The sequence below is a fragment of the Rhinatrema bivittatum genome, chromosome 9 (genome assembly GCF_901001135.1).
Source record: "Rhinatrema bivittatum chromosome 9, aRhiBiv1.1, whole genome shotgun sequence".
Classification (NCBI taxonomy): domain Eukaryota; kingdom Metazoa; phylum Chordata; class Amphibia; order Gymnophiona; family Rhinatrematidae; genus Rhinatrema; species Rhinatrema bivittatum.
The window spans coordinates 127507277-127520841 of record NC_042623.1 but is presented as its reverse complement, the minus strand read 5'-3'; the positions used below and the strand labels follow the sequence as shown (position 1 = coordinate 127520841).

At 45.2% G+C, this 13565-nt stretch overlaps 1 protein-coding gene across 2 annotated transcripts in view; it reads right to left on the bottom strand.

Moving 5' to 3' along the window:
• Positions 1–13565, bottom strand: part of MTPN (myotrophin) — a 109704-nt gene that overhangs the window by 68581 nt on the left and 27558 nt on the right. For both annotated transcript variants that reach the window (XM_029617239.1, XM_029617240.1), the window contains exon 3: positions 2650–2763. In XM_029617239.1, the coding sequence (XP_029473099.1) occupies positions 2650–2763 (114 nt within the window). The remainder of the gene's footprint in view (positions 1–2649; positions 2764–13565) is intronic.

The window sequence follows — 13565 nt, the reverse complement described above, 5'->3', positions numbered from 1 at the left end:
TTGGGAACAGAGGATTATGTAGATAGGGGCAAGTTTGGTCTAGAAGAGGACTGGTGATGCTTTAGGTTCTTAGGGACACGTATGGCATTGCACAGACCGATTTCTTGGCATACGCACAAGTTAAACACTTATAAAGTGTGGCAGCAGTCAAAAAGATTATTACAGGGATGCTCTTTTTTTGAAGGATTCTGCGCTCAACCTAATAAGCTAATAGGTATGATCTCTAAAATACTGAATAAGGATAATCCTTATATTTCTAAACACTTGAAAGCTTGGGAGGATCAAAAATGAGACCTATTTTGAATCTATAGGTCATAGCTGTACCTCACCCTTGTTGGCTGAGAATGGGTATAGGAAGCTTTGATGGTATTTATACCCCAGTAAATTACTCTTTGGGTATAATTTTTGTAACAACCTTTGCTGGAGGGACTGTAGAAGTGTAGGTGCTTTTCTGGAAATGTGATGGACGTTCCTAAAATAATCATATTTTGGGAGGACGTTAAGAAAATGACAAAATATAATTGGGAGGGAAATCTCACTTATGCCACAAATCTGTTTATTGAACATACCCGATTCTAATCTGTCAGCACAAGTTACTAACTTTTATAGCTTTAGCTGCATGATGTGTAGTACCATTATGGTGGAGAAAAGGGGGATGTTTCTCCTCTGAAGCTGGTGGTGGGTAGTTTCAGATTTTTGCAATATGTAGAGAAGTTAACAGATATACAACAGGATAACTGCAGAAATATAAGAATATTTGGGATCCATTCGATATATGGGTTGTATTACACAAACTGGAGTAGCCGTCCTTTGCTGCTTTCATGGGCTTTTCTAGGTAAGGGAGAGGAGGGTGTTTGTCAGAAGGAGGTAGGGGAAGAGAGGTCTGTTTGTCAGAAGGGTAATTTTTCTAGCATGGTTTTAAAACTACGACTGATAGTTATTGTATAATGAAGGAAAAAAAAATCACTTGAATTGTTGGATAGTATTGATGTTCTTTGGAAAATATTATGCTCAATAATCCAACAAAAATTGTTATTCACAAAAAAACCAAACACAAACCAACCCACATATAGGCACTCATATTGAGTGCCTGTTTCCTAATATGCACACAACCACATCCCCTGGGACCCAATAGAGTATGGTGAAGATTTTAAAAGCCTTACGCGCGCAGGGGGGTTACGCTCGCTGAGCCTATTTTGCATAGGCGTGGGGACATGCGTATGTCCCGGGGCTTGAAAAAAAGGGGCAGGGGCGTGGCCAGAGGCCTTCGTAGGGCTGCTAGGCTGGGGGATTGTGTGCTGGCACTTGGCCGGCAGGTGCAACTTCTAAAATAAAGGTCGGGGGGGTGGTGGTGGTGGTGGTTATTTATTTGATTATATTTCACTTTTCGCACTTTTTTCAGCACTTCAAAGTGGATTACATTCAGGTACTGTAGATGTTTCCTATCCCAAGGACTTACAATCTAAATTTGTACCTGAGGCAATGGAGGGTAAAGTGACTTGCCCAAGGTCACAAGGAGTGACAGCAGGACTCTAACCTTGGTCTCCTGGTTCGTAGCTCACTGCTCTAACCACTAGACAGAGGGAGCAGGGAAAGCCATCGGGGTTACCTTAGGGCTCGGCACGATCAAGGTTATAAAATCGGGCGTATATTTGTGCTTGCTGGGTTGTGCACACAAATCTACGACTGCGCGTAGATACTAAAATCTGGCCCATAGTAAATTAAGAACTGCGTGAAAAAGGACACGCTAGGGAAGAACTGTGTGTCTCTAGCACTGAAATGCATCGGGCGTCCACAATTGCAAACAAACACAATAAGAGTGTCCATTTTTATCCCGCTTCTGGCTGATTTGGTTGAGGTTGCTGGACGCCCATAGCTAAGCACCCTTTGCTTTTGTAGGTGTACATTGTGTGTCCCAGAGTTTTTGGTTTTTTTTAATCAAGCCTATATACCTTTATTTCAAAAACCGCAAGCAGTAAATTTAAGTGTCACTACTATACTAACTAGGAGGAACCACAAAGGACCCTATTTTTTAAATTTCTCATGAGCCCTTGACTTGCGGATTGACTTATTATTGTCACCTCCGGGGCTGGAGTTAAATTTGCCGCATTAAAAAGCATGTATTGGGTACCCAGTGATTTTTTGCATGGCGAGGGGGGGGTAATAGTTAATAGCCTCGTCTACATGGAATTTACATGTGATAAGCGCTATCAGCTACGCATTTCTCTAGGCACATGTTTTGGTCGCACTAACCTCCTTATTGCATCAGGAGCACTTTATTCATCAGCCCCAGAATAAATAAAAACACCTTCCTTTTTCTCAGGAAATAATCTTGTAGAAAAAGTATGAATATGGCAGCAGCTGTGAAAAGCGTACTAGAATACGTCCAGTTAAACAAAGACAGACTAGGTTTATGCGTGGGTAGCGGCATAAGAAATCCAATACACGCTCAGTAAAACCCTCAGAAACCAGTTCTGTCTTGGTACCACTGGATGTCATCACCTACTATGTGGCCAATTCATCCTACTTGTCAAATGAGAAATAGGATTAATTTTGAGCAATGCTCCCTACCATTGAGATAACATTCAAACTCAAAACTAAATAAGAAACCAACTACGCAACCTGCTTAGATGTGTACACTGTACATACATTAATATTGGCTCCTTTTGACAGCAAGAATTCCAAGATCTCATCCTGCCCACAGTCTGCTGCATAATGAAGAGGTTTCCTTCCACCATCCAGCATCTTGTTTACATCTGCACCCTTTCAAAGAAAAGAAAGCGAGTAAGTACCAGTGTATTACCCAACTGATAGTATCATTTACTTAGAATCAAAGAGCTTCTACTTCAAAGTGGTGTATCCTTGAAGCATTAGGGTTGTTTTCTTCTACATAGGGCTCGTACTCCATACAATTGCAAGGAATATTTGAAATACATTTTTAGAAAGTTTGCAGCATTTTTTGTAGCAATTCTTTTTGACTCTGGTAACTTTTTCAAAAGACTTGGGTATTTAGTCTGCCAAATACTGTTTGGCCAGAAAGATGTCAGCATGTTTTTTCCTGTTATACAATTTAAAATGAATTAATGCTATTATAAAGAAAAAATCCTATGTGACCTGTCAGGTTGTTTGCTTCAATTGCCCAACTGTAAAATTGGAAGAGCAAGCCTATTAGATTTATTTTATTTAAGAGTTTTTATATACCGTCATTAAGTTATTCACCATCATAACGGTTTACAATAGGGCACTTATATAAAAAAAAAATATGGGTCGTACATTACATAGGTGGTGCCATTAGTATTCGGTAACAAAAAAGGCCTTTATTTGGGGGATTGAGTGTTTTATAGCAATGTGTCCTGAAGGTTGCCTACAGTTAAAGGTTGAACTAATTCAGTAAGGAGCGTTAAATTAGGCATTCAGTGCTTTATGCCGCATATCCTTAATTGCTTGCATCAATTTTCTTTCTTGAAGGCTTGTATGAAAAGCCAGGTTTTGAGCTGTGTTTTGAAAAGTTTGATTGCTCTGGAGTCTAAGGTCAAGGGGCATGGCGTTCCATAATATGGGACCGGCTAGAGACAAAGCTCGCTCCCTCACTTGGGTAAGTCTTGCAGTTTTCACAGAAGGAATGGGAAGGAGTGCTCTGTTTGCTGACCTTAAATTTCTGTGTGGGACATGTACTCTAAGTGCTGTGTTCAGCCATTCTGCTCTATCGTCGTGGATGAGTTTGTGTATTAAGCACAGTGCTTTGAACTGTATTCTTTGTTCTGTGGGAAGCCAATGTAGGGTGGCGAGTGTATCTGTTATGTGATCTCTTGTTTTTTCCAGTGAGAATTCTAGCTGCAGCATTTTGTAAAATCTGTAGAAGTCTTATTGTAGTGTTGGGTAGGCCTAGTAGCAAGGCATTACAATAGTTTGTGCTGGCGAAAATCAGAGATTGAAGTACAGTACGAAAGCTTGGTAAGGATAGTAATGGTTTCAGTTTTCTTAGTATCATGAGTTTAGCATATCCTTCCTTAACCTTCAATGATATGTGTTTGAGGTTTAGTTCATTGTCAATTATTACTCCGAGATTGCGAACTTTCTTTGCTAAGTCAATTTGTTGGTTGTTATTGAGAAATATTGGAGTCTGTGTAATATTCATGCTTTTCCTTTCTAAGTGAATAAATTCGGTTTTATCAATGTTGATTATTAACTCCATTTGGTTTAGAAGTTGTTTTATTATGTCCAGATACATCATGGCTAGGCCTATTGTTTTTTCAATAGTTTCATCGATTGGTAGAATTAACTGGATGTCGTCAGCGTAGATGTAGTGTATGATTCCAAGTCCAGCGAGGAGATGGCATAGGAGTAGATAACTTGCAAGCTTACAAAATTCAAGTACTATTTGTTATTTGCAAGTGCAACAATACTCCTTGCTTCCAGAATAGGCCTTCATTGCCTGCCCACTTCCCCCAATGCCCACATGCTTCTCTGTCTTGGCTGATCTGTGCTCAGGGTTCCACTGTTCTCAGCAAAAATGAAAACTGTATTGTAAACCCTATATCAGATACGAGTTTCCTCAACAGAAAGCCTAATTTTTGGGAGGGGGGGGGGGGGGTTGGAGGAAGGACTGTCATAGGGATGGTATGAGTAGCCCAGCAAAAGCTACAACCACTACTATCCCAATTTATTTGTTTATATTTAAATTTTGCCTTCCAGGCACTTTAAGGCGATTACATTTGATTACAGCTAAACCTACGATGCCCCTTGCACCTGTGCCAGAGCATAGATCAACTAAACAGACAGATAGGAGGGAGGAGGGAGGGAGCAAGCCTGAAGTTATATTTTATCTAGTGGTTTATTTTTTGAGGAATATGAAGGCTGGAATTCATGTACTGTGGCTAAGATCAATCATCCTCCACAACTACTTTAAGCTTGGGAGTTTTTTCAGAAGTTTTATCATACCTCATTTTTACTCCTTCTCATGACTAGATTTTAAGTTCCAAAGAGCAGACACTCTCCATATATATCCCTGTACAATGCTGCATACATCTGGTATACACTATGTAAATAAGGATGATGATAATACAATCAATGGGGCCGATGCAATACAGTGTACTCAGCCGAGCGCACTTTATAACCCGCAGTCGGACGCAGGATAAATTGGCGCTAATCCACCCCCTAATGCAATAGGGGGATTAGTGCCTATTTAACGCGCATCCGACGTGGAGTGAATGAGCCTATTACTCATTCACTCCGCATGCAAAAAGATAAATGTGCGTCTCAGATAGGAGCAGGTGTTAATAGCTGAGCACAGGTAAAAAGTAAAGAAAAGCAGAAAAAACTGCTTTTCTGTACTTTTTTAAAGTAAAAAAAATAAAATAAAATCTCAGCAGATCACTGAGTTATGAAGACCGGCGTCTGTTTTCATAACAGAGGCAGAGTTTATGGCATCGATCTTCATAACCGGCAGCTGCGGCGGGTCGTGTTAGCAAGGTGGCGCTAAGATCGCGCAAGCGACCCTAGCGGTTCCTTCCTAGCGCGACCCCCTAATTTACATATTGCATGGCGCCTCCCCTTGCAGGTGCCATGTGTGCATTAAGAAAGCGGGTGCTGAAATGTCAGCGCCCGCTTTCCACAAACATCATTGTATCGGCCCCAAAGACAGGGCTGGTAATTTGTCCTAGTATTTAATGCTTACAGTTAAGGGAAGGTTTCTTTAAGAGCAGCTATCAGTGCTTAATTTGTAGACAAAAACAGAAATCAAGTGGAACTGTGGAGACAGGTGAGATGGGCGGGGTCAGGGTTTGGTGTGAACTCACACACACACACCCAAACACACTTCACCTATCAGTGCTCAAACATGTGAAGGATAGCTGGGGATTGGGAATACAGGAAAACTGGGATTAAGAAGTCAGCTGATAGAAGAGAGTGAGGCTGTCTCACCCACCCCCCTCTTCTCTGCCCCGATGACCCTGATCCTCAGTCCTCAAAGCCCCCATAAACCAATGTGATATACCCCAATGAATGTCTGTATATAAAAGCAAATAAATAAATAAAATAAAGTCCCCCTCTCTTCCAGTGATTCTAAAGTCTCTAGGTCTGCTCCCTGAAAATCAACCTATGCAGCAAATCTCCTCCTCTTCAAAGTCAGTCAGCTGGCTTACCTCTGCTTGGGGGGGGGGGGGGTCAGAAACAGACTGGAATGCACTGTTCGCTGTTCTCAGTCTCCTTGGACATGGGTTTGGGGCCTGGAATTCAAAAATATGGCCTGTTCTTTGCCTCCTTTGGAGTAGAAGGAAGGGAGCAATGCCACATGCTCTTCTCTCATTCTCTTTTCTCTCCTTTCCCCCACTACAGCCAATCTTTTCTCCACCACTTCCTATCATTTCACTCCTAGATTGTCCCACTCCTACTCTGATCAACTCACATCTCATAGTCCCTCCACTCTCTCTCACCCACATCCTACAGCACCCTTGATCCAGACTCACTTTTTCCTCCTCTCTCCTACATGAACACACAGCCTCTCCGATCCCTTCACTCACGCTTTCCCTGCCACATTCCATAAAGCAAGTGTTGCTTACCTGTAACAGGTGTTCACAGGACAGCAGGATGTTAGTCCTCACATATGGGTGACATCAGGATGGAGCCCAATCACGGAAAACTTCTGTCAAAGTTTCCAGAACTTTGACTGGCCCCTACTGGGCATGCCCAGCATGGCACTAACCCTGCAGCCAGCAGGGGTCCCCCTTCAGTCTTATTTGATAGCTACAGGCAGTGCCGAAAAAATAAAACAAAAAACGTTACGAACCCAACACCGTGGGGCGGCGGGCGGATTTCGTGAGGACTAACATCCTGCTGTCCTGTGAGAACACCTGTTACAGGTAAGCAACACTTGCTTTCTCACAGGACAAGCAGGATGGTACCGAGCTGAGGATGTCTGAACATGCATCAAATGTACCCATCTGTGTGCAACAGGCACGACAACTGGGGTGGAATTTGGTAGAGGGCATCCTGAACCCCAACGGGCAGGCGGAAGGGTGTTGGTACGTCACGCTGGAAATAGGTTATACAGGACAGATTGGCCAAAGATGGAATCTGGTCTTCCGGCTTTGTCCAAGCAATAATGGGCTGCGAAAGTGTGGAGAGAACTCCAGGTGGCAGCTCTGCAAATGTCAGGAAGCGGCAACGATCATAGGTATGCTACTGAAGTCGCCATGGCCCTCACAGAGTTTGCTTTAACACAGTCTTGAAAAGGAATGCCTGCTTGCTGATAACAAAAAGATATGCAGTCCGCCAACCAGGAGGAGAGAGTCTGCTTACCCACAGGTTGCCCTAATTTGTTGGGATGGAAAGAGACGAATAACTGAGTGCTCTTCCTGTGGGCAACTGTACGGTCTAGGTAGAACGCTAGAGCCCGTTTACAGTCGAGGGTATGCAGAGCCTGTTCCCCTGGGTTGGAGTGGGGCCTGGGAAAGAAGATTGGTAGTATGATGAATTGATTAATGTGAAACTCTGAAACTACCTTAGGAAAAAACTTAGGGTGAGTGCGGAGTACCGCCCAGTCCTGCAGGAGTTTAGTGTAAGGCGGATAGGTAACTAGGGCCTGTAACTCACTAACCCTGCGAGCTGAAGTGATAGCCAAAAGGAAAATCACTTTCCATGTGAGATATTTTAGGTCACAGGAGTGAAGAGGTTCGAATGGTGGTTTCATGAGCTGCCCGAGAACCAGATTAAGGTCCCAAGAAGGAGGACGTAAAGGTGGCTTGATATGGAGCAAGCCTTTCAGAAAACATGTTACGAGGGGTTGTACCGTTATAGGGACATCTCCGACCCCTTTATGGAAGGCGGCTACCACACTGACATGCCTCTTCACTACTAAAGTTCCTTGTAAAAAGTTGTACACACACATTCTATTCCAAAACACTAATAATGTTAATTGCCATTTGCTAAATGTTATTTTTACCTTCAATGTTCCTTGTAATAATGTTTAATGGTTGATTGTTATTGTTCAATGTTTAATGTTCTATGTACAAAACCCCGGTCTAACCTCCCAGACCAGGGCAACCTTTTCGTTACTTGTAAACCGGAATGATTTGTATTGCATACAGGAATTCCGGTATATAAAAATTAAAAATAAATAAATAAATAAGAGGTCTTTAGACCTGATTCCGATAAATGCCAGAGATAGTCCAAAAACCTTGGGATTGGACAGGAAAAGGGATTGCGAAGAACACCATGATGTATACCTTTTCCATTTATAGAAATAAGACTCTCTTGTGGAAGGCTTCCGTGAAGCAAACAGGACACGAGAAACTGAATCTGAAAGGTTAAGTGGTTGAAGGATTAACCTTTCAACATCCATGCTGTCAGGGACAAGGCCTGAAGATTGGGATGGCATAGACATCCGTCGTTCTGAGTGATCAGAAGCGGGTCCATTCCCAAGGGAATGTGCCTGCGGATGGAGAGATGCTGGAGTATGGGAAACCACACTTGGCGTGGCCAGTGAGGTGCTATCAGGATCATGGTTCCCTTGTCCTGACAGAGCTTCACGAGAGTCTTTGAGAGAAAAGGAAGTGGAGGGAATACATAAAGCAGACCGGCTGCCCACGAGAGGGAGAATGCATCTCTGGGCTGAGAGCACTCGCTCCGAATGAGGGAGCAGAAATTGTGGTTCTGAGGGGACGCAAAGAGGTCTATTTGGGGATAACCCCATTGCTGGAAGAGAGAGGTCGCTACCAAGGGGTTGAGAGACCACTCGTGCAGTTGGAAGACACGACTCAGTTTGTCTGCCAAGACATTGTGCAGTCCTGGCAAATAGGTGGCCCTGAGGTACATCGAGTGGGAGAGCGCTTCCGCCCAAATCTGCGCAGCTTCCCGACACAGAAGGAAAGAGCCTGTGCCTCCCTGCTTGTTGATGTACCACATGGCCACCTGGTTGTCCGTCTGAATCAGGATGACGTTATTTGATAGGCAATCCTGAAAAGCTCTGAGAGCATATCGCATTGCTCGAAGCTCCAGGAAATTTATCTGTGTTTGGCTTCCTCTGGAGGCCAAGATCCTTGTGTCTGTAGATCGTTCACATGAGCTCCCCACCCGAGGTTGGAAGAGTCGGTGGTGAGAATGAGTTGAGGATCTGGTAGGTGAAAAGGTAGTCCCTGGAGGAGATTGTTCCGATCTTTCCACCAGGCGAGACACAGGCTGAGTGCGGTGATGTGGACAATGGTTGACAGAGGCAGAGTTGCTTGAATCCATTGTGACCTCAGAGTCCAATGCATGAGCCTCATGGCCAGGCGGGCCATTGGTGTGAGATGGACTGAGGACGCCATGTGTCCGAGAAGGATAAGGAATTGCCGAGCTGTTGCTGTATACTGAGACTGCAACTGGTGAACGAGGGACACGAGGGTTTGCACTCGTTGAGGAAGAAAGGCTTTGGCCTGTAAGGTGTCCAAGTCTGCCCCAATGAACGACAAGGTTTGAGATGGGACTAAATAGGATTTCTCGTAATTGACAAGAAATCCTAGAGAAATTAGAGAGTGTGTAGGGTCAAATCCAGGGAAGATTGAGCGGCTTGCTGGGTTGGGGCCCTGATTAACCAGTCGTCTAGATAGGGGTAGGCGTGAACACCTTCTTTCCTGAGAAAGGCTGCGACAACTACGAGACATTTGGTAAAGACTCGTGGTGGTGCTGATGCTAGGCCGAATGGAAGCACTCTGTATTGATAGTGCTTTGGGCCTACTAAAAACCTGAGGTACTTGCGATGAGCTGGAGATATCGCAATGTGGGTGTATGCGTCCTGGAGGTCCAGAGAGCAGAGCCAGTCTCCTCTTTGTAGAAGCGAGCCCAAGGTTACCATCTTGAACTTTTCTCGCTGGAGGTACTTGTTAAGGGCACGTAGGTCCAGGATTGGACGAAGCCCCCCAGATTTTTTGGGGATCAAAAAGTACCGGGAATAGAACCCTAGGCCTTGTTGAGAAAGAGGGACGGGTTCTATTGCTCTTAACTGGAGAAGAAGGCAAACCTCCTGCTCCAGAAGGACAAAGTGGTCGGTTACTCTCCACGCTTGTAGAGGTGGTGAGTCCGGTGGAAGAGCAAGAAAGTTTAGGTGGTAACTCTGAGCAATGATTGCTAGCACCCATTGGTTGGTTGTGATTGATTGCCACATGCCACAATTGACCTCCCACTGGTATGCTTGGCAGAGGAATCAGGCTGCTGCTCTCCAAGGGAAAGTCAAAAATCTGAAGCAGGCCCCGGCTGGGTAGCTGCTTGTGGCTTTTGTTTCTGGGACTGGCGAGGCTGAGATTTTTGATAAGGCCTCATAACTCAGGACCTTGCTGGTGGAGGATAGTACTTCTTTGGGCGGAAGAATGACTTCTTAGAGTCCTTCTCGAAGGGCTGTCTAGAAGGGAAGTCAGAAGGTATCGATGAGAGCTGTTTGAGGGTCTCATGATGGTCCTTTAATTCAGCCACTATTTGCTGAATCTGTTCACCGACAGATTATCACCTATACGGGCAGGTCAGAGAGCCTGTCTTGTACTTCTGGGCGAAGGTCAGAAGACTTGGGCCAGGCCCAGCATCTTGCCGAAATGGCAGTTGCAGACACTCTAGTGGAGGTGTCAAAGATATCGTAAGCTGTTCTTATCTCATGCTTTCCTGCCTCAAAAACCCCTTGTTGACAAGGATTTGAAGATGTTCTTGGAATTGGTGAGGCAGGGTTTCAGAGAAGTCCTGTATTTGCTTGAAAATGACCCTGTTGTATTGGGTCATGTACAGCTGGTAAGAAGCAATTCTGGAGATGAGCATGGCCCCTTGGAACACTCGTCGACCAATATTGTCTAGAAACTTGTGTTCCTTAACAGGAGGGGTAGAGGAGTGAGGCTTCGTCCTTTTTGCTTTCTTTTGAGCTGATTCTACCACAACTGAGTGGTGGTCGAGCTGAGATTTTTGAAAGCCAGGGACTGACTGTACTAGATAGGTAGTGTTAAGCCTGTGTACTGGAGCAATGGATCCAGGGTTTTCCCAGTTCTTTTTGAGGAGGTCAAGAAGAACTTGATGAATGGGAATAAAAGTGATCACTTTAGGGGCATCCAGGAACTGGAGAAGCTCCATCATCTGGTGCCTATTATCTTGCTCCGTCTGAAACTGAAAAGGGACCAATCCCGACATTTCCTTCACAAAATTAATGAAAGAAAGGTCCTCTGGAGGAGAACGCTTTCTACTTTCAGTAGGAGAAGGAGGTAAAGGTAAGTCATCGGTGTCTGTGGAAGTATCACCCCCCCAGGTGTCATAAGGATCAGCAGGCTGACCTGTAGGACGAGAAGGGGATTGGATACCCGAAGGGCCCGGCTGAGGCTCCGAGAAAAATCGAAGGAATCACCGGGGGTGGGGGGGGGGGGGGCACCGTGGACACCCTGGGGGGTATCGGTGCCGGCATCGAAGGCACCGATGTGCATATCGCCCCCGATGAATGAATCTGTGGCGAGGGACGACATGGCATCAATGGCTGAGGCAATACCCCCGAAGGAGGAATGCGGAATGGTGTTTCTCCTCCCGATGAAGCTGTCATCGGGGAGCGCACCGGAGCCATCGGAGACACGGGAATCACCCGGTGGAAGGGCAGTCATGAGCGCCTCCATCCGGGATAGCAGCGGTGCCAGCGCTGCTGGAATCGGGTCGGTGACCAGTTCCACTCTCTGTGCCGGAGGAACCTGGAGTCGTTGCATCGCCTTGTCGATGGCCTCCTGGACCAGCCTGTCCAGTTTTTCCCGGAGACCTGGGGCAATCAGCCCCGGCTCCGTGATGGAAGAGGGAGGTTGAGGTACAGTCGGAGGGGCCACCTTTACAGGCGGAATCGCAACTCCCAAACCCCGATCGGGTGAAGGTGGCCTCGATGTCTGGTCGCAGGAGTGGTTGGTGCCGTTCCTGGAAGGGGCTTCTTCGATGGTGGCGAGGTCGATGATTTCGATTCCTCGACGGGCTGAGACTTATGATGCCGATGGCGATGTTTCTCCTGACGATCCCCTCGATCTTGAGGGCGAGAAACGGGAGTCGATGGCCGTGACGATGTCAATGGTGGGCGGTCACCGGACGGTTGTCCATGCTGGTGCGACTTAGATGATGTCGATGCGATGAACAGCGTCTGGGTGTGAGCATCTCTTACGAAACCATTGAAACGCCAGCGCCGGCGTGCTGATGATTTAGATGCCGATCTGGTGCACAACAAACATTCAGGATCTCAGTATAGTAAATCACTTCAGTCTCTTCCGAAACCATGGTTTCGTAAGAGATTGCAGTGCTTTGCAATACTGAGATCCTGAATACTATATCTGTTTCAAAGTGTGTTGCATACAAGGTCAGCATTTGAATCCTGTACTTTTCACAGCTTTACCCACAACTCTTTGATGAGGATTTTAGATTATCATATGCAAATTCCCCTGATGCAGCCCTACTGAAAAAGGGCGAAACTCGGCTGGAGTCGGGCTCAATGCATAATTTGATTCTACGTAATAAATTTGATATTGTTGGACATTAGGCTGCTTATTGTGTAGTTCTGCCTTTGAGAGTAAGCAGCTTCAACACTTCATGTTCTTCTCTGCTTCCTTCAAGGCTGGATGGCAATAAATGATTCATGCAACTACTATTTCCACAGATTAGCAAGAACTGATATACTCTGCTAGCTTTGCTTTTCAGTCCCAGAAAAAAAGGCGATTGAATGCCATTCTGGACTGTTCTATCAGAAATTAAGCCCTTGATTAGAACACAAAAAGGGGAATGAATTAGCACATGTTTGAAAGTTGTGACAATAGTGCTATTCATTATGGCCAGGGCTGAAATCTTGACAATTGATAATACTGCTCACAAGATTCAAACTTGGGCTAGCTCAGAACCCTTTTTGAGTCTGTTCTTTGCACTGCTGTGTCTGCTTCAGTATCACCCCTTCCCCTTCTGTCCCTACAATACTGGAGAAGGGGGGGGGTTGGATTAGGGAGCAGAGTAGCTGTTCTCTTTTCTCTCAGGCCCATGCAATATAGTGTGCTTGGATGAGCACATGGCTTTACAAGCGCTTGGATGCGCATTTTTGATGTGCGCCAAAAACCTCTCATGCAATAAGGGGATTAGTGTGTCCAAACCAGCACTTAGCTATTAGTGCTAATCACATGGATTTACTTGATGAGGCTATTAGCTATTACCCACGCCACCCCCCGATGCAAAAAAATAACTCGCAGCCACGGCGCCCATTTTAATAATGCTAATTTAATGCCTGCCTAGGAGCAGGTATTAAAGCATGCAGCACTCAAGGGCCCATGAAAAAAAGCAATCCTGCTTTCTGCGAATCCTCCTATTAGTATTCTAGGGATACTAAATAGGAGGAACTGCTCAAGGGCTTAAGAAAAAAAAAATCCTCCATGGTTCCTCAGACAGAACCACAGAAAGCAGCATGCCCAAGGTCTGGCCCAATCAGAGCCCCTGCAGGCAGTGAGTGAAGGAGTAAATACATTGATATTCAATGTTGGGCACTTGATATTAAATGTATTCATGCCTTCACTTCCTGCCGATTGGTCCTTTTCACTGACATGTGACAGTGAATG